At 47.9% G+C, this 22,146-nt stretch overlaps 1 protein-coding gene across 1 annotated transcript in view; it reads left to right on the forward strand.

Moving 5' to 3' along the window:
- LOC142498607 (cytochrome P450 2C20-like) overlaps positions 1 to 22,146 on the forward strand; it is an 88,480-nt gene that overhangs the window by 25,985 nt on the left and 40,349 nt on the right. Inside the window, exons 4-5 of the mRNA XM_075606813.1 lie at positions 14,422 to 14,582; positions 15,081 to 15,257. Coding sequence (XP_075462928.1) covers positions 14,422 to 14,582; positions 15,081 to 15,257 — 338 coding nt within the window. The remainder of the gene's footprint in view (positions 1 to 14,421; positions 14,583 to 15,080; positions 15,258 to 22,146) is intronic.

A 22,146-nucleotide genomic window follows, 5' to 3' on the forward strand; every position in this document is an offset into this window, starting at 1 on the left:
CATCATCATCATCATCCTCATCATCCTCATCATCCTCATCCTCATCATCATCTCTCCTCCAGCACCTCTCCATCATCATCATCATCCTCATCATCATCTCTCCTCCAGCACCTCTCCATCATCATCATCATCATCATCATCATCATCATCATCATCATCATCATCATCATCATCATCATCATCATCATCATCATCATCATCATCATCATCATCATCTCTCCTCCAGCACCTCTCCATCATCATCATCATCATCATCATCATCATCATCATCATCATCATCATCATCATCATCATCATCATCATCATCATCTCTCCTCCAGCACCTCTCCATCATCATCATCATCCTCATCATCATCTCTCCTCCAGCACCTCTCCATCATCATCATCATCATCATCATCATCATCATCCTCATCATCTCTCCTCCAGCACCTCTCCATCATCATCATCATCCTCATCATCATCTCTCCTCCAGCACCTCTCCATCATCATCATCATCCTCATCATCATCATCATCATCATCATCATCATCATCATCCTCATCATCATCTCTCCTCCAGCACCTCTCCATCATCATCATCATCCTCATCATCATCTCTCCTCCAGCACCTCTCCATCATCATCATCATCATCATCATCATCATCATCATCATCATCATCATCATCATCATCATCATCATCATCCTCATCATCTCTCCTCCAGCACCTCTCCATCATCATCATCATCATCCTCATCATCATCTCTCCTCCAGCACCTCTCCATCATCATCATCATCCTCATCATCATCTCTCCTCCAGCACCTCTTCATCATCATCATCCTCATCCTCATCCTCATCCTCATCCTCATCCTCTCCATCATCATCCTCATCCTCTCCATCATCATCCTCATCCTCTCCATCATCATCCTCATCCTCTCCATCATCATCCTCATCCTCTCCATCATCATCCTCATCCTCTCCATCATCCTCATCCTCTCCATCATCATCCTCATCCTCTCCATCATCATCCTCATCTCTCCATCATCATCATCATCATCATCATCATCATCATCATCATCATCATCATCATCATCATCATCATCATCATCATCATCATCATCATCATCATCATCATCATCTCTCCATCATCATCATCATCTCTCCATCATCATCATCATCTCTCCATCATCATCATCATCATCATCATCATCATCTCTTCATCATCATCATCATCATCATCATCATCATCATCATCATCATCATCATCATCATCATCATCATCATCATCATCATCATCATCATCCTCATCCTCATCCTCATCACTCCTCCTCATCACTCCTCCTCATCACTCCTCCTCATCACTCCTCCTCATCACTCCTCCTCATCACTCCTCCTCATCACTCCTCCTCATCACTCCTCCTCATCACTCCTCATCATCATCATCCTCATCATCATCATCCTCATCATCCTCATCATCATCATCCTCATCATCATCATCCTCATCATCATCATCCTCATCATCCTCATCCTCATCATCATCATCCTCATCCTCATCATCCTCATCCTCATCATCATCATCCTCATCATCATCATCCTCATCATCATCCTCATCATCCTCATCCTCATCATCATCCTCATCCTCATCATCCTCATCATCCTCATCATCCTCATCATCATCCTCATCATCCTCATCATCATCCTCATCATCATCCTCATCATCATCCTCATCATCATCCTCATCATCATCCTCATCATCATCCTCATCATCATCCTCATCATCTCTCCTCCAGCACCTCTCCATCATCATCATCCTCATCATCATCATCATCCTCATCATCTCTCCTCCAGCACCTCTCCATCATCATCATCATCATCATCATCATCATCATCATCCTCATCATCTCTCCTCCAGCACCTCTCCATCATCATCATCATCATCATCATCATCATCATCCTCATCATCTCTCCTCCAGCACCTCTCCATCATCATCATCATCATCATCATCATCATCCTCATCATCTCTCCTCCAGCACCTCATCATCATCATCATCATCATCATCATCATCATCATCATCATCATCATCATCATCATCATCATCATCATCATCATCATCATCATCATCATCATCATCATCATCATCATCATCATCATCATCATCATCATCATCTCTCCTCCAGCACCTCTCCATCATCATCATCCTCATCATCATCATCATCATCTCTCCTCCAGCACCTCTCCATCATCATCATCCTCATCTATCTCTCATACCCCCATTTCTCCCCCTCACCCACACAATACCACCCTCCACATCAAAAACACAATACCCCCTCCACATCCCCCAAGCCCATTCCATGTCAGCAGCCCCCCCCCAAGTCAGCATCCCCCCCATGTCTCTCTTCCCTCAATATAACACTCTCTCCCCCTCCACTCAATATGACACTCTCTCCCCCTCCACTCAATATGACACTCTCTCCCCCTCCCCTCAATATGACACTCTCTCCCCCTCCCCTCAATATGACACTCTCTCCCCCTCCCCTCAATATGACACTCTCTCCCCCTCCCCTCAATATGACACTCTCTCCCCCTCCCCTCAATATGACACACTCCCCCCTCCCCTAAATCCCACCCTCTCCCCCTCCTCTCAATATGACTCTCTCCCCCTCCCCTCAATATGACACTCTCCCCCTCCACTCAATATGACACTCTCTCCCCCTCCCCTCAATATGACACTATTCCCCTCCCCTCAATATGGCACTCTCTCCCCCTCCCCTCAATATGACACTCTCTCTCTCCCTCCCCTCAATATGACACTCTCTCTCTCTCCCTCCCCTCAATATGACACTCTCTCCCTCCCCTCAATATGACACACTCCCCCTCCCCTCAATATAACACACTCTCCCCCTCCCCTCAATATAACACTCTCTCCCCCTCCCCTCAATATGACACTCTCTCTCCTCAATATGACACTCTCTCTCTCCCTCTCTTCAATATGACACTCTCCCCTCCCCTAAATGACACTCTCTCCCCCTCCTCTCAATGACACTCTTTCCCCCTCTCCTCAATATGACACTCTCTCCCCCCCTGCAACTCACATCATACACCCCCTGCACCTCACATCACTTCCCCCCCTGCACCTCACATGTCAGCAGCCCCCCCCTCATATGCCAGCAGCCCACACCCCCTCACATGTCAGCAGCCCACCCCCACATGTCAGCAGCCCCCCCTCATATGCCAGCAGCCCCCCCTCACATGTCAGCAGCCCACCCCCCCTCACATGTCAGCAGCCCACCCCCCCTCACATGTCAGCAGCCCACCCCCCCTCACATGTCAGCAGCCCACCCCCCTCACATGTCAGCAGCCCACCCCCCTCACATGTCAGCAGCCCACCCCCCCTCACATGTCAGCATCCCCCCCCCTCACATGTCAGCAGCCCCCCCCCCTCACATGTCAGCAGCCCACCCCCCCCTCACATGTCAGCAGCCCACCCCCCCTCACATGTCAGCAGCCCACCCCCCCTCACATGTCAGCAGCCCACCCCCCTCACATGTCAGCAGCCCACCTCCCCTCACATGTCAGCAGCCCACACCTCCTCACATGTCAGCAGCCCACCCCCCCACCTCTGCACCAGCCCGTTTTTCACACACACACACACACACACACACACACACACACACACACACACACACACACACACACACACACACACACACACACACACACACACACACACACACACACACACACACACACACACACACACACACACACAAACACCTCTACAGTACCTCTTTTAGATCAGCACATCATCTCCCCGGAACTAAGCCCCGCCCCCGGCATGCTCTGACCTCCCCGGCATCCTGCATCCTCCTCATGCTGCTTCTGCCCCCGCGCACTGCAAAACCCGGGGGAGGGGGGGGGGCGGTGGAGGAGGGGTTTGGGGGATGAATCGCCGCCATTTTTTTAAACTTAAATTTTTTTTTTTTTTTTTAAATTTATTTAATTAATTAACTGGCGCCCGGCCAGAGTCACCGCGGGCCACACAGAGAGGCCAGGGGGGCCGCATGCGGCCCGCGGGCCGTATGTTGTGCAGCCCTGGTCTATATGATATCCCTACGCCTGATGCATAAAGATTTAGATGTAACTGCAGGTTTTCTCTGTCTATGTTTTTTCCTTGCATTTATAATCTCTGTGACTGATGTTAAAGTCTCAAAGGGTCAGCTCTCCTATCTTGTGTCTCTCTGTGTCTAATATTCCTGTTGTTCATTCTAATGCTTTTGTTTTAAAAACACATTTCCTCTTTACTTGTTTCTTGGGAAGTGTGGTTTAATTATGGCTCCCACTCAAACAGTCTTGAGCAGTAAATGTGAACACAGTACCACTGATTCTTCAGAACTTCTCAAAGCAAGGAAGAAGAAGAAAAAGAAGGGAGGCATTACTGTGGAAGTTGCAGAAGGAATTAAGAATGAAAATTTAACCTCAGAGTCTGCATTTGATGAAAGAGATATGCTGCAGCTTAAGGCAACTCACAGACGTATCCCAAGAATAGTGGAAGAGAAGAAAGATGCTCCTACTCAGACGCTTCAAGCTGCACGAAAAGAGATTGATTGTCTTCATGGACGTTTAGATAAAGCGCAAGAAGCTAAGGCTGCACTACAGAGTGGTCTATCCTCAGCAATTGCTAAGTGTGTTCTCCAGGAAAAAGAAAAGCACCAGTTGGAGAGTGACCTGGATGTCATGTCAGGTGAGCTGGAGAAGGCATATGCTGATGCTGCTGAGAATCGGCGCCACGCTTCTAAAAGTAACGAATTCCTGGAAATCTCTATGAAGGAAATTGACAGGCTTAATACAGAGCTTAAAGTCTCCCATGAGGATATTTGCTACTTCAAAAAGAGATGGAAGTCGATCGGGAGGAGAGATGCTACTTGACAACAGAGATACGTTCTATGAGAGAAATCTTCGAAGGGTTAAATATCAGTTTTGAAACTGTAACCCAAGAGTGCAAGAATCTCTATGTCCAAGTCAGTGAAGGAGATAAGAAACTCCATGAATTAGGAGAGGAGAAGAAACAGTTGGAAAAGTTAGACGTGCAGACAGCACTGCAGAATGCAGAGAGAGTGCTGCAAGAAGAACGTGTCTCCCTGGAGCGGCGCACACAAGCAGAAAATATGCTGCAGAGTCAGCTGCGAGAACTGCGTACACATCTGCAGGACACCAAGGAGAAATGGGTGAATGCTGAAGAAAAGCAGCGAGTTCTGCAGGAAGAAAGTTTCCAGACTGCCAACAAAATAAAGATGCTGCAAGATTATTTGAGTAACCAGTGTGTCCCCAAAGAACAGCATGAGGAGCTGAAGGCCACACTGAGCATAACCAGAGCCTCGCTGGAGGAAGAGCTAAAGCTAGCAGCTGAACACACATCTCAGCAGCTTACAGCTCTGCAGGCACAGATCGCTGAGCTCAAGACACAGCTTGGCAAAAAGGAGGAGAGAGAGAAGGTTTCCGTCTGTCAAGTGGCTGGCCTGACACAGCGCTATGAGGTCAAAATAGCCGATGCCTGCAAATTATTGGACCACAGAGCCCGTGATAAGGTCTGGCTGCAGCTGGAGCTGGACAATGCCCTGGAGGAGTACCGGCAGCTGCAGATCAGAAATGAAGAAGATGAAACATATTTAAGCTTTACTCTGAGTCAGCTGGGAGATATGGAGTCGCGACTCAACTCCAAAGAAGCCAAACTGACAACTGCTTTGAGTGGGAAAAGAAGTGCAGAAGGACAGCTTCAAGAGCTGAAAAATCAAATAGCTGGTCTTAATGAGAATTTAGGTGATACCACGAAACAGCAGTCACAAAAGGAGACCATGGAGCGTGAATTCTCTGTTCCCACTTACACATGTGAAAAGTCTGCACCCGTCATTGATGCCCACATTCCTGATGTCCATGCCTCTGCAATAGAGTTGAACATATCCATTGGGAAGTTCCAGATTCCAAAACTAAAAGAGATATATTGGTCACTTAAAGAGACCACGGAAAATGAATATGTCCCCTCTGCCGCATGTGAAGAGCCTGATGTATCTGTTTCCAATGCCCCTGCTATGACGTTAGACGGATCCCTTGTGAAGTTCCTTGCTATGCCTAATATTCTTGATGCTGATGCCAACGCTCTTGCGATGAGGATAAATGCACCTCTCACAGATTTCCCATCAGCACTTGACGTACACATTAAGTTGGCCTTCCATCAAGATTTCCCTGAAGAGCCTGGAGGGTTGTCTGGAGTTGTTGCTGACACCTATGTTCCTGCAAAACATGGAGTGTTGTCCGAAGGCCATCGTGAGTCGGCCTTCATTCAGGGGCACCTTGCTAAAACTGGAGGGTTGTCAGGAGGAGCTACTGGCTCCTCTGCTCCTGCTGTGAAGACAAGTGCATGTTCTTCCGTTTATCTACGAATATCTGATGCGTCCTCTGCTGAGCCTGTGACCTACTCTGCAAAGTCAAGCTTACTGCTCACAGATTCTCTGGCGTTTGGGTTGATGCATCCTGACATTCAACTGTTCCGAGAGAGAATTGAATTCCTCTGTCGGCTTTCTGATGGACTTTTTCAGTCTGTACCTGTGGAGTACACTCTGCCCGCTGACAAACCACCAGAGGTGGGTCACCTTGAGTCCACTTTTGATCAAGGCCTCCGGGAAGAGCCTGGAGGATCGTCCGGAGAACGCTCGAGAGGGGGGAGTAATGTCAGGATCGCCTAGACCTCCTGCCTAGCCATAGCTTCCTTGTCCACTGGGTGTGCTGCTGCCTTCTGTTGGCTCTGGGTTCCTCTGTCTGTCTGTCTTCTTGTTGCTCCTGTCTCTGTCCTTATAGCTTGCTTCCTGTCTGTTGGTTTTGCCTGTGCTTCAAGTCAGACTCCCATGCACATGCCTGTCTTTGATCCTGATCTGTTTATGTACCTGTACCTGTATTATAGTCTGTTCACAGTAAAGGTCCTTGCTAGTAATCTGGCTTGTCCCTGTCTGTTCCTGCTCCCCGGTCTCAGTCCCTGCTCCCTGTTCTCAGTCCCTGTCCCGCCCCGCCTGTCCTGTTCCAGTCTCCTCGTTGCCGACCTCTGCTTGTTACCTGACTTCGCTACCTGCCGCCTGCCTCAGGACCCCTGCTTGTTACCTGATTTCGCTACCTGCCGCCTGCCTCGGACCCCTGCTTGTTACCTGACTTCGCTACCTGCCGCCTGCCTCGGACCCCTGCTTGTTACCTGACTTCGCTACCTGCCGCCTGCCTCGGACCCCTGCTTGTGACCCCTACTACGCTCGTGCTGTTCCGGCCACCGAGATCCTACCCGCCACAGGAGTCTCCCGTGACACTCCCTATGGGGAGTAGCTGTTCTTTTTATGAGTTTTGTTTTGCCTTAAAGGGACAGTGTGCCCAAATGTTTATTTGTGTTGTGGAGAAATAAAACCACTCAACATTTAGTTTACCCTGAAACTGCACATGTGGACTATTGTCTTACCTCACCTTCAGGCTGTCCTGCCACATCCTCACACACAATAACTCCTTCACATACGTACAGTATAAATCTCAAATAAACCCCAAACTCTATGCCAAGGACATACTCGAAAATGAGAGGTAACTCTTGATGTATTACTTCCTGATAAAACATTTTATAAATATGTAGCCAGGACTGTTTTTCTGGCTACCAGTCTGCCCTCCTGGCAGTAAGTCCTGTTAAGAGAAGGTTGTCAGTAGTAATTATGGGTTTTCCCCACTCCCTGCACTGCCCTTGAGTGATGGGGGAGACGGTGTCAACTAGGCCTGAGTATACCCAATCAGGGATCAGACCTAGTGCCCTCCTCCTGGCTGTACTTAAGGGGATTGCCGCCCAAACTCTGTAGGTGTTCCACTCCCCACTGAGAGAGGCAGGTCACACAGCAGAGTGCTTAAGATTGTGACCTTCTCTGTTCCTCTTCCCCTTGGAGGACAGTGAGTGTGCACCTATACCCTGGCTCCTGATAAAGGGGTTCGGAAGAGTTTGGACAGCTGCGGTGCACTTGGTCATAGTGGTTGTCCAGGGACCATCTTCCAGCTGGGTAACTGATCCAGAGAGGATGTATTGGGCAGACCACTGCCGTGCTGTGTGTGCTGACCCAAATAAGGCCGTTCCTGTTTGCATATACCTCCTGCCTGGTGTGTAATATTACTGCAAGGAGAGGAAGAAATTCTACTGTGGGAGATTGCCTCCATAGATTTGGAGCTTACAGCAGATGGAAGCGCTGCACTGCTAAAGAACCACATGGGTAGAAACGGATCCCTGAAGAAGTAGCCTAGCACTGTGAAACACATAGGATTACGTCATTTGCAAGCGTGTCCGGTAACCCCTAGTCTCTCACACAGCATGCTGCTGAATATGGGCTTATCTTTATCCCGTCTCTGTCTGTTACCTCGTGGCGGTCTGCCGGTATATACACCAAGCAGCTGACAGCTAACAGTGCGCATGTATATGAATCAGAAAAAGGGAGGGAAGGAAAACGCAAAATGGATGTGTCTCCTAAAAGAATTCACTATACTGCACTCCTACTTGATTTAAAATTTAACTTTTAATATATTTACATAAAACATATGTTACCAAAACGTCGTGTATTGTGCATTAAAAATAAATTAAATTAACAAGACCAAGCGTCCGTGTCAGTGAATGTGCGTTGGAATGGTCTCAAACAGCGAATTGTAGTTGAGATAGCAGGACACAAGACGCTAATAGTCAGGGTATGAACCCCTCTGGGGCACCTATGAGACCAGGTACATGTATATATATAAATATAACTAACAAACTCAGTGAATGATTGTATCGTGAAAATACTGCAGTCCTGCTTGGACTTATAAACCACAGAGCACTTAGGGATGTTAGTTAGAAGTGTATTACCATCCACTAGGTATAGAAGTGCAACTGATAGTGTGGTAATGGAGGGTAAATGATTCACAGCATAGTGAAGCAATTGTTCACAGCATTTTGGTCAGTGAATCATTATACAGCACACTCCAAATGAACATGTCATATAGAAAGCAGGAAGGCTTGCGCACTGAGTGTTAGTAAAGGTAACCAATTTAGATCTACATAGATAGAGCCAGGAGACTACAGAACACTACATAAAAGCAGCTCCAAGTAGGAGACTGACAACATTGCGCGTCCAACGCGTGTTTCCCTCCAGCAAATGAGCTTCCTCAGGGAATTTGTCCCTGATGAAGCTCCTTTGCTGGAGGGAAACGCGCGTTGGACGCGCAATGTTGTCAGTCTCCTACTTGGAGCTGCTTTTATGTAGTGTTCTGTAGTCTCCTGGCTCTATCTATGTAGATCTAAATTGGTTACCTTTACTAACACTCAGTGCGCAAGCCTTCCTGCTTTCTATATGACATGTTCATTTGGAGTGTGCTGTATAATGATTCACTGACCAAAATGCTGTGAACAATTGCTTCACTATGCTGTGAATCATTTACCCTCCATTACCACACTATCAGTTGCACTTCTATACCTAGTGGATGGTAATACACTTCTAACTAACATCCCTAAGTGCTCTGTGGTTTATAAGTCCAAGCAGGACTGCAGTATTTTCACGATACAATCATTCACTGAGTTTGTTAGTTATATTTATATATATACATGTACCTGGTCTCATAGGTGCCCCAGAGGGGTTCATACCCTGACTATTAGCGTCTTGTGTCCTGCTATCTCAACTACAATTTGCTGTTTGAGACCATTCCAACGCACATTCACTGACACGGACGCTTGGTCTTGTTAATTTAATTTATTTTTAATGCACAATACACGACGTTTTGGTAACATATGTTTTATGTAAATATATTAAAAGTTAAATTTTAAATCAAGTAGGAGTGCAGTATAGTGAATTCTTTTAGGAGACACATCCATTTTGTGTTTTCCTTCCCTCCCTTTTTCTGATTCACTTTTCAGTTCACAGTTTGCACCCACTTTTTTGATTACCATATACTCACCCATTATTTTGTTTCAATTGATGTGGTTTTGTGATCACTCCCTAACCCTAGTGTTTTCGCATGTATATGAGCCTGAATGGTTTCCCGTGATGCCTTACTCTGGCTAGCTAATCGCATTACATGTGCGAAGTATAGAGTCCTGAGAATATGATCCCGATCGGCATTCTCTCCAAAGGTTACATTTAACACACTGAGTGCCTCTAAGGGAGACTTACTGTACCCCTAACCAGAGAATTTGGACATTTTTACCATCCGAGTTCATGGGGCAGGACATCAGAGGGGACAGGTTCATCAAGGAGGACTGATAGTGCCACTCGTGGAGCAGCCACCTACCTGAGAGAGAACCACACGTCCCAGAAGCCGTTGATTGAGACCATCAGAGGATGCAGAATTGAGACTGTTCCTGTTACCATCCTGTGTCTGGTAATCCATGACCTAATACATGGAATTACTTATAATATCTGAATTGATGTACGCAGAATTATTATCTTTAATATAATTTATTTTAAACATACTTCACTATGTGCGTTGTGCGCTGTGTTTTCTTGTTTTCCATGTGCTGTGGAGACCTACAGGGAACAGATTCCTGCTGGAATCGCAACTCCTGTGGCGTCAGAGAAAGAACTGTGCGCAAAATGGAGGTTCCCCTGCCTGGGTATGCACCACGTGAGTTACACCACCTAAAATGGCGGTTCCCGCCGCGAATGGGAACTGCATGGGTGGCTTGCAGAAAAGCTGCACACCTTGTTGCAAAGTTCTGCAAGGGTCTGGCGCGAAAGCCAGGGCCCCAACCAAGCAATGTGACTGGCTCAGCCAAAAGTCAGAGTCACACCCTGTCCCAGTATGCCCGTGACAGGGTGAATGAACGTCACCAGCTATATGCCTGGCAGACGTATGTGTAGGTATGCAGTGCAGCAGTGAGGAGGTTAACTTTCAGCTGGGAAGCTCCTAACAATTAGTTTGATCCCAGCTGCATAATCAAGGTGTATTAAAATAAACCCAGGATGCACACACATGAGGGCTGGCTGGTCAAGAGATAGGACTGAAACGCTGAAGTAGATTACTGCTATAAGGTCTGTCTTCAAAATGCCTGTTTGAGGAACTGTCTGTGTTTTTTGTATGCTGAAAATAAGCTGTTTTGTTTTTTTTGTATGCTGAAAAGAAGCCGTTTTGTTTTTGTGTGCTGTATTTTTAAGGCTCAATAAATAAGCCTTATCCAGAAACCCCGCATGTGGTTGCATGAACCCTGCAACAGTGCCCCACCTCTAATCTCCACCAGCGGGAAGGGGCACTGTGACAATCAATGCCGAAAGAGCACTGAAGACAAGGGTGGAGCCGAATCTGGCTGACTGCACCTTCAGTTCTTCGGAGCCTGGATAGAGAAAGGCGCTAACTTACCCTTACTCCTGTGTCCTTGCCAACCACAAGACTTAGCTATGTCAAGTGAGATGAGTTCACCCACTACCGTCTACCAGGAGGACTCCTGGTGGTGAAGGTGGATGGGAAGAGGTACCTTCACTGCCTCTGTGCGATTTCCCTGTTGGCGAGCTGGTATGGGGAGCCAAGTGTGTTCAATGTGGAGCATGCTTCATCAAACCTATGCTGCTGCAACCTATGGCCTTTGCAGACAAAGATGCAACCAACCCCAATACTTGGGTGGTTGATGCTGCTGTTACGCAAATTGCCTCAACGATCGAGGTTCTTGAGGGCCTGTATGCCCACGAGGATGCTCCAGGGGTCCAAGTACCCCGGTGATCCAAGAAAGCTCAGAGGAGGTTCCAGACCAGGTCCCCACAGAGGAACCAGAGACAGAGACGAGCCGGAACCAGTCCGAGAGCAACCGGGTAAGGTGAATGCCTGGAGTGATGAGGAACAGTTGTTGCCAGAGGCCATGTGCTGATGCAGGCTCTGCCAATTGCCTCTGATGACTCAGAAATGATCCGGTGCCTCTCCCCTGTAGATGTGTCTCTACCTTCATCCAGTACCAGTAGTCGGAGGTTTTTCGTGGTGTTCCGGCCGGCGCCAAGTGACCAGATCAAGGTAACCAACGACACGACCCTCCTAAGGGGTTCTGATCTCTGGTGGAGTCCAACCCCAATGAAAGCGACTGTGAGACCTGAGAGGCAGCGGAGCATTCCGGTTATGTAGGTGCCCAGCATCCATACCAAGGATTCGACGACGCTCCTAGACACTATGGGTGTGGAGGTACCATCCAATGCTGATGCTCAAACTGAAACAGATGATGGCGGCGATGAGGATATGCCCGTACAAAGACTGGACGTCGACGCACTACCGGTGCAGGACCTGGAGCTGTACCAGGACCTTGTGATATCGGTTAGTGATGACGTCACCACAAGAGCTACCGCTGGGGTGGAGGAACCGGAATCGATTCCTGCTCCGGTGAGTACTGCTCCAACCCCTGTTAAGGGAAAGGCCTTTATGGACTCCCTCCGGGAGTGCTTAGCATGAAAGACAGCTATGCTTCCAGCGTGGCCTGAAGTCCCTACCCCTGTTTTCCTTGGACATTACAGGGACTATTTACTGGCCCATAGGCCTATGCCTAAGCTTGTAAAAGAGCCTCACACAGTTAAAAAGGTGCGAATGGCTAGTCAGGGTGGGCCATGCAGTAAGGACTCTGATCGGGACTCTAAGAGCTTTAAGGCCCCGTACCCGTCGACTAGTACCACCCCTTCTTTGCGACCTGCTAGGGATTATACAACCTCGGAGAGAAATCCTTATGTATAGTGAACCACCCACCCAGGAGCCCTTATACTGGGTATTGTCAGGCCAAGCTGAAGGCCGTCGGCTAACTAAAATAAGCAGAACCGAGAGACACGTGGTACAGCGGTACAGACAATCTCATGGTCTTATGTGCCAGAGCCCATTATGAGGGAAATAGATTAAAACCGTGAGAAATGACTAATGAAGTGATTAGGGCCTATGTTCTTACTCACAGTAGGAGCACATTTCACAACATTGAGAAAAGGGTAGCCTACATAGTGGACGTGTGGAAGGTTGGGAGATCTATCTACATGGACAGGGTAGAAATGGTTTTCTGCCTCCTGGCAGTAAATCCTGGTAAGAGCAGGCTGCCAGTAGTAATTATGGGTTTTCTCCACACCCTGCAGGGCCCTTCAGTGACGGGGGAGGCAGTGTCAACTAGGCCTGAGTATTCCCAATCAGGGGTCAGACCTACAGTAGTGCCCTCCTCCTGGCTGTACTTAAGGGGATTGCTGCCCAAACTCTGTAGGTTCCACTCTCCACTGAGAGAGGCAGGTCACACAACAGAGTGCTTAAGATTGGAGCCTTCTCTGTTCCTCTTCCCCCTGGGGGACAGTGAGTGTCAACCTATACCCTGATAGAGGGGTTCGGAAGAGCTTGGTCAGCTGCGGTGCACTTGGCCATAGTGGTTGTCCAGGCACCATCTTCCAGCTGGGTAACTGATCCAGAGAGACTGTATTGGCAGACCAGTGCCGTGCTGACCCAATAAAGGCCATTCCTGTTTGCATATACCTCCTGTCTGGTGTGTGATTTTACTGGTAGTAGAGGGAGTAATTCTACTGTGGGAGATCGCCTCCATAATTCTGGAGCCTACAGCTGATGGAAGCGCTGCACTGCTGAAGGACCACATGGGTAATGTGCCCCAGAAACCTGATCCTGTGTTCCCACTACCATCAGCAGACAGCTCAGCCCTCCTGTTTCCAGCAGGTATCATGCACAACATACGTAGTAATGGCCAAATCTCCCACCAGGTGGGGGAAACACTGTTACAAAAATATAAATACACAACAACCCCTGATACACATAACACCCCCAATACACATAATCCCAGCAATACATATAATAACACCCTCCCCAAAAAACACATTATAACCCCCTCCACAATACACATAACCCACCCACAATACACATAATACCGCCCTCCCCCCCAAGAAACATAACAGCTGCCTTCCCAACATACACACAAACACATCCTCTCTAGGAATGTTACTTGAGAGGGTGGAGGGGGTATAGGACTTCTGGAGATGCTCTGTGGTCAGCCATGCGTGGGGCCGGGTAACAGGTGGGGGCGGGGAGGGATTTGCTGTTTGGAGTGATGGCCGCACCCCCTCAGCAAGCAGAGGCTGCAAGCAGGGCAAAAACCTGCAGCAGTGGAAACAGAGGTGAAAGTATGGCATATCGGACCGTACGGTCACAAAAAGCCCTGTCTAAAGTAAATATACAATAATAAAAAGGCTTCTACAAGCTTCTTGATTTTTGAACATTATGATGTGTAAGTCTGTCTATTTTTTGTAAAGAAAAGTGTACAGGTGTGCTAAAGTAAGATGAATACAGTGAGTTAAATTGAACAAAGAAAGTCTAATTCTGCACCGTGTTTATTATTACAGGTAGGTCAGGCTCTCATGTCTTTATTAAGCATTGTTGTAATACTGAGTAAAACTTGATGTCTGTCCTCAGATACTCCATTTGATCCAACCAATCTGCTGAGCTTGTCTGTCTCTAATGTAATCTGCTCCATCATCTTTGGTGAGCGTTCTGACTATGAAGATGAGAAGTTTATGACCCTGCTTTCCTTGTTGCGGGAGCTGTTCCAGATACTGGCATCTCCGTGGGGTATTGTAAGTAGAGATGTGGGAAACCTTTTGCGTACATTTCCATTAACAGATGTTTATGCACATTCACTGTTGGGAAAATAGCATATAATATTTTTAAAAATATGCCAAGAACGAATATTTAGTTTTTTTCTTTAAAAGTTAATAAAATGTATCACGTTTCCCACATGTTCAAATAAAAAAAACAACTTGAAAAACTTTGATCAACCGTTTTGCTGTTTATAAAATGAATGAATATTTTATGAACGCTCCATAACAAAGCAGGGAAAATTCACACATTTAATATTTGGAATTAATTTATAATTAATGACCCTGTGATGACACTTATATTTTTAGTTTTTTGGCAGGGGGGGAGGGGGAAGGGAGTAGTGCTATTTCATTGCAAAGATAAACCGCAATACTTACAGAGAGAACATACAGAATACAAATATAAATATTTGCAATTATTCATACATTTATTGCCTATATATGTAACATATGAAATGTTACTTTTTCTTCTTTCAGCTACTGAGTATATTTCCCAAAACCCTGTATCATCTCCCAGGCCCTCACCAGAAGGTCTTTACAAATGTTGCCAAGTTAAAAGCCTTTGTGAAAGAGTCTGTGACAAGTCACAAAGAGACCCTTGATGTCAACTGTCCCCGAGATTTCATTGACTGTTTCCTGATAAAGATGGAGGAGGTAACATTAAAAAAGGGAGGACCATATTTACACTACATGGCCCATTGACTTGAATGGGCTGTAAGGTGTCTTCTATAGCACCGCTTAGTAAATATGGCCTTAAGAAGGAAAAATGTTTTACATCTATCTATCTATCTATCTATCTATCTATCTATCTATCGAGAGATAGAGAGAGAGAGAGAGAGAGAGAGAGAGAGAGAGAGAGAGAGAGAGAAAGAAAGAGAGAGAGATCAAAAATGAATAGACAATACCGTTCTGTGGCTAACGAAATGCTTTTATTTGTGCGAGCTTTCGAGATAAACTGATCTCTTCTTCCGGCGGTGTTACATTGAATAAAACAGTGTCTCTTGGAATGTTATCTGTGACCAGAGCTTATCCCTCCTGCGATGCGATTTATGACTTGAGGTGTTAAATAGTCCCTGAATGTTAGTAATGTAAGAGTGTGTGTGTGTATTTATGTATGTATGTATGTATGTATGTATGTATGTATGTATGTATGTATTTATAAATTAATGAAGAGCCCACAGTGTATACAGAGCTTTATAAAAGGTGTGTGTGGAGTGGGTGTGTATATCAATGGTGTGGGTAGGTGTGGAAATGTGAGAGGGTGTTGCATTACTAAAAAAGTGTGTGTAGATACTATGTTGCCCTCTTGGTATTTAGGGATGGAATTACATAGAGTGTTTGTATGTGTGAGACAGCTGTTTGTGCATACATATAGAGCAGTATGTATAGAGATGGCCTTTAGCACTGATGGGAAGAGAGTTCTCTCGTGTCAGTAGTGACTCATAAAAATTCGGTCTCGGTTTAGGCCACTGCTAATTGTCCCGAACAGTTGCATAAATTTGTATTCATGAAACCGTCTTTTTTTCTGTGTTCTAAGATTACCTTTGAGTATCCTTCAGATCGTTCATCTTACGGCCAGAGTCAGAGAAATGTTCGCCGACAGGACGGTCTCTTGTTCCGCGTGTGATGCTGTGGCGATGCAGATTCATTATGTTGTTTAGCCCCTGCCCGTTTCACCTATGTAGTAGCAGCCCCCTGTGCATTTAATGCACATGATGAGGTACACGACATTGCTGGAGGAATAGGTGAACCTTCCTCTGATTTTGTACTCCAGATTCCAGTGTGGTATTTGTATTGTGCCAGCTGTGTGGAGCATTGCGCAGGTTTTGCATCTTGTGTCCTGACATGGTCTTGTCCCGCATTCATTTGTACGGTTGAATACTTTACTCCTCACCATCATTTTCTTGACATCATGGGGGCTATGCACTAAGCTGTTATAAGTGCTTTTAAGAGTGCAAATTGGCTTTTAAGGCCGATACAGGCTGCTGCGCGATTCACTAAGCAGTGATAACAGTGCTTTATCGGTCTTAAAAGGCATTTTTCCTGGCCTGTGAAAAAAATCTGTGCGATCAGGCAAAAAACGGCAAACTCGCCGGTTTTTGCCAGTCCAGGGGATTCACTAAACAGCGCTAAGTCAATCGTGTTTTAAAAGCATGCCAGAAAAATGCACAAGCTAATGGCAGGCGCAATAGAAGCTGGACATAGAAAAAAAATTTGTTTACCTTTTTTCAGGCACACCATCCACACAACAGGCCTCGCGAAAGTCCATTCAATGTTGGGTGATCCCCGCGTGAGTCCGTGGCCTTCAGGTGATCCTCGCGGGAGTCTGGGGGTCCCTGCTGGCCTGCGCTGACAATGGTGTGCCCACAAAAAAGAAACAATCCTTTTAAATAAATACACCCGCCCCCTAACCCATATAGTACAAAAATAGGCAAAATTACTATTATCCACATATGGATAATAGTGCATTTGCTCATTTAAAATACCTTAAGCAGCATAAATAAAGTAAATAAATCTTGCACTCAAACCTGCCAGGCTGCCATGATGAACGCCATCCTCATCCCGTCCATGTCCTCCATTGCTACAAAAAATACAGAACAATAAAAAAACAATCTAATGTCCCCTAACCCCTTAATCACCTTAATGTAACCGCTATAGTAATTAAGAGGTTAACCCACCCTCCCGCACCCACCCTCCCACACCATCCACCCGGTAGGCCTAACCACCCATCCTTGGGGACAATACCCCCTTCACCCAACCCTGCTACCTACAATAAAAAACAATACACATAACAGCCCTACTACCCACCTCTTAGGCCCACAATAAACATTAACATGTTTAATAAACATCAATACACAACCCACCCATCCCCTTTGCCCCCACATAAAAACATGATTTATTTATTTACACACAGGATTAATACTACAGGCCGACGGTGGTCCCCGGTGGTCCCGATGGGTGTCTAGGGGGTGCCCATGGGTGTCTAGGGGCCTCCAGGTGATCCCCGCTCAGCTCTGTGGGCCTCCAGGTGGTACCTGCGTGTCCCTGTGGGCCCCAATGGGGTCCATGGGTGGTCCCCACTGGTGTCTGGGGGCTCTCGGCTGGTTCCCACGGGGGCTGGTGGACCTCAGGTGGTCCTTGCGGGTCAGCAGTAAATACAAAATCCAGGAGGAGCATGGGGAAGAAACAAAAATAAATTTAAGTGCAGCAGAATAGCAATGTGGAAAAAATGTGGAAAAAACGACTTGGCTCTTATAGAATGACTACTTACAGGATGTAAGAGTCAAAACAGCAGGGTTGACTCACACAGTCAATGGTTAGAAAGTGGTAAAGTTGTCAACTAGGTGGATCAGGTACTCAGGAGGGTATGGCCCAACAACAAGAGAAAGAAACTGGCATAGCGCAGGTCAACCGAGGTATAAAAAGTTTATCACAGTAATGTACTCACAATATAACAATAAAAAACGGGTATGTCACACTGCAATAGTGTAAATGAGGATGTCTACAGCTGGCTGGCTCACCGACCCGCAACTCTTCCCACTCGTCTGTCTCTGCCTCCGATCAGCTGTAACACTGCACAGCCCGGCGTCTGACGTCAGATCCGGGTCCATCGCTGGGTGAGGGCTAGACCTTCTGGGACTTCTCTTCCGATAGCTCCGCTCAGGTAAGACTCCCACTCTACGCGTTTCGCCACGTGTTAGCGGTGGGGCCCCTGGTTTTCCCCACAGGTGTCCCCAATGGGTCCTCAGGTGGTACCCGTAGGCATCTGGGGTCCTCGGATGGCACCCGTTGGCCCTCAGGTGGTCTCCATGGGACCCCGCTGCCCTGCGGTACCAATTCTGTATGTAAAAAAAACCAAAACATGTCCTACATTTCAATAAATACACCCCCCCTCCACCCCAAACACATACAGTAGAGTAATGGGCAAAATAACTATTATCCAGATATGGTTAATAGATTATTTGCCCATTATTAAACACAACATTAGCCAGCAGAAAAAAAAAAGTAATAAAACCATTCTACTTACCCTGGCATCATGAAGAGTGTCCTAGTCAGGATACTGCAGATCCCTGTCCTCCGTTGCCAGAAAAATACTATCTAATGTCACCTAGCCCCTTAATCACCTTAGTGGTTCATATCCGCAAAAGTAATTAAGGGTTTAACCCAGCAGTGTACAAAGTGGGGGGCGCAACCCCCAGGGGGGTGGGAGATTTTGCAGACTGGGGCAAGGGCAGTTGCAGAAGTTTAAATTAAATGCCAGGGGATCGCGTGAGGCCTCTGCAACTGTTTAATTACCGGGATTCAGCCAGCTGTGATGCATCGCCATGGCAACGCAGCATCATCTGACGCCATGGCGTCATGTGACATCACATGCGTCAAATGATGCCACGGGTCATGTGACGTGACGTCAGATGAACCCGCAGCGTCATCTGACTTGGATAAAGGTAGGCGGGGGGCACGAGAGCCGGAGGGAGAGAGACAGAGGGGCGCCGCACTAAATGTTTGCACTCCCCTGGGTTAACCCACCCTCTGCCACTACCCACCCAGGAGGCCTAACCACCCTCCCCAGGTAACTACCCCCACCCTTCACCCATTCATTGGTACAGTGGGTACATCATGCCCATACTGTATAATATGGACAAGAACAAAGAAAACAGGTTGTAGCGCTTCCCAATATCTAACCTACATGAGTGAAGCCAAATAGATGATCTGTGAATCTAATATCTATTGGACCAATGCTGTTCAGGACACAAGTGAAAATAACCATAACAATATGACAATAAAAATCAAATAAAATGTCCAATAAAAAATTATACAATACAAATTAAAGTCCAGTCCCACAACACTGTCCAACCGAGTCTCTGCAGCCTGAACAAATATGGGGGGGGGGGGGGGGGGGGGGGGTGGAACACTCCTCCCTCTGAGATATCTATAGAAAATGCAAACAAAAAACAGGCGCACCCATAGGGCTGTACAGTGATTCCCAACATTTTTTGTTTGGAGGAACCCTTGAAGTATTTTGGAAAACCTTGGGGAACCCCTGTCTGGCTGACACATATTAGGCTGCGTTTATAGTGCTGGCAACGTCGCGTCAAAACAAATGTATTGACGCCCTCGCGTGCGCTTATAGTAGGAGCGACAGGACGGCGCGGCGGCTTGGTCGCGATCGCTGAAAGTCACTTCAATTTGATTTTTCTAGGAACCGCAGCCTGACGTCGGCGTCGCCGGCACTATAAGCGCGGCCTTAGGTTCATTTCACCCCTCACGAGCCATCTCTATTTCCCATGTATTTCTCTCTCCTCTGTCTCACCCACTCTCCTCCCCCTCCCGCCTCGCATGTATTTCTCTCTCCTCTGTCTCACCCACTCTCCTCCCCCTCCCGCCTCGCATGTATTTCTCTCTCCTCTGTCTCACCCACTCTCCTCCCCCTCCCGCCTCGCATGTATTTCTCTCTCCTCTGTCTCACCCACTCTCCTCCCCCTCCCGCCTCGCATGTATTTCTCTCTCCTCTGTCTCACCCACTCTCCTCCCCCTCCCGCCTCGCATGTATTTATCTCCCCTGCGTCTCACTCTTACTCCCTCTTTTCCTCACTCACTCCCCCCTCTCTCCTCTCTCCTCTGACTCGCTCCTGCCTTCCGTCATTTACCCCACTATCACACAATCCCCCCCACAAAATACATACCAAAAAACCTCACGCCTCTAAATACATGTAACCCCACCCCGCAATACATAATAAAAATACCCCGCCCCCGCCAACACATTTGTAAAAGACCCCCACCGCCGCAACACATTTTTAAAAAAGACACCCAATACATTTATAAAAGACCCCCCCAATACATATATATATATTTTTTAATCGGGCCACACGGGTAAAATCATCATCATATCACCCCCCCGCACCTCCCTCACATCACACCCCCCCCCCCCTGCATCTCCCTCACATCACCCCCCTGCATGTCCTATCTCCCTCAAATCACCCCCCCCTGCATCTCCCTCACATCACCCCCCTGCATGTCCCATCTCCCTAACATCGTCCCCCTGCATGTCCCATCTCCCTAACATCGTCCCCCTGCATGCCCCATCTCCCTCACATCACACACCCCCCCCTGCATCTCCCTCACATCACCCCCCTGCATGTCCCATCTCCCTCACATCACACCCCCCACTGCATCTCCCTCACATCACCCCCCTGCATGTCCCATCTCCCTAACATCGTCCCCCTGCATGTCCCATCTCCCTAACATCATCCCCCTGCATGCCCTATCTAACTCACATCACCCCCACCCCCCCCTGCATGTTCCATCTCCCTCACATCACACCCCCCCCTGCATCTCCCTCACATCACCCCCCTGCATCTCCCATCTCCCTATCATCGTCCCCCTGCATGTCCCATCTCCCTAACATCGTCCCCCTGCATGCCCCATCTCCCTCACATCAACCCCCCTGCATGTCCCATCTCCCTCACATCACACCCCCCTGCATATCCCATCTCCCTAACATCGTCCTCCTGCATGTCCCATCTCCCTCACATCCCTCCCCCCTCCATGTCACATCACCCCCCCTTCATGTCCCATCTCCCTCACATCACCCCCCCTTGCATGTCCCATCTCCCTCACATCACCCCCACCTTGCATGTCCCATCTCCCTCTCCTCCCCACCTCAAGCGGCGGCGGCAGCGTGCAGGTTGTGGACGGGCAGTAGGCGGTGGCACGCGCATGCGGTCACGCGCACAAGAGCGCGCCTGTGTGCGGGCTCGGGGGGGAGTGGAAGAGCCAGGCGGCACGCGCATACGTACACACGTGCGCACCCTAGAGCGTGAAACCTGTGAGAGGATGAGCCGGGAGAGCCAGGAAACCGCTGGGGTGGCCAGGCGGAACCCCTAGGACTACTCCACAGAGCCCCGGTTGGGAATCACTGGTGTAGTATGATTACAAAAATTTATATGGAACTGGATACGTAAAAAATGCACACTCACAAACATAACAGGACCAAGAGCACGTATGAGTAAATACTCAAACGCCAATCAATAGCAGCAAGATTCCAGCAGCAACTCCTGATATCGATCTGGGGTAAACTGGAACCGGCGAATGTTACAGCTCTCTCCGTGTACCGGAAGTATACGTACGCTCGGAGCGCCTTTCCACTGCAATCCCTCCGCCCACTAAGGTTAGGGCTGGGACCCGCTGTGCCCGGTGGCGCGGGCGGCCGCGTGAGCGCAACTCACTAATACTGTTTAGCCTCACGATCCTGTCCCAGTCCCTCCTCACTGCCAACTGACTACGTACTGTGACGCGTCAGCCAGCAGGGGATACCAGAGAATTGTGTTCCCGTGCGGCGACGCGTCACATGGTACACGAGTCAGCAATGGGGAGGAGGGGAGGGAAGGAGCTAGATGGGAGGCGCCTTGGGTGGGGAGCAGAGAAGGAGCTGCAGGTTAAAGTGTGTGTGTGTGTATATGTATGTATGTGTGTGTATGTATGTGTATATGTGTGTGTGTGTGTATGTATGTGTGTGTGTGTGTATGTATGTGTGTGGGGGGGT

This window comes from Ascaphus truei, chromosome 7 (assembly GCF_040206685.1).
Source record: "Ascaphus truei isolate aAscTru1 chromosome 7, aAscTru1.hap1, whole genome shotgun sequence".
Classification (NCBI taxonomy): Eukaryota; Metazoa; Chordata; class Amphibia; order Anura; family Ascaphidae; genus Ascaphus; species Ascaphus truei.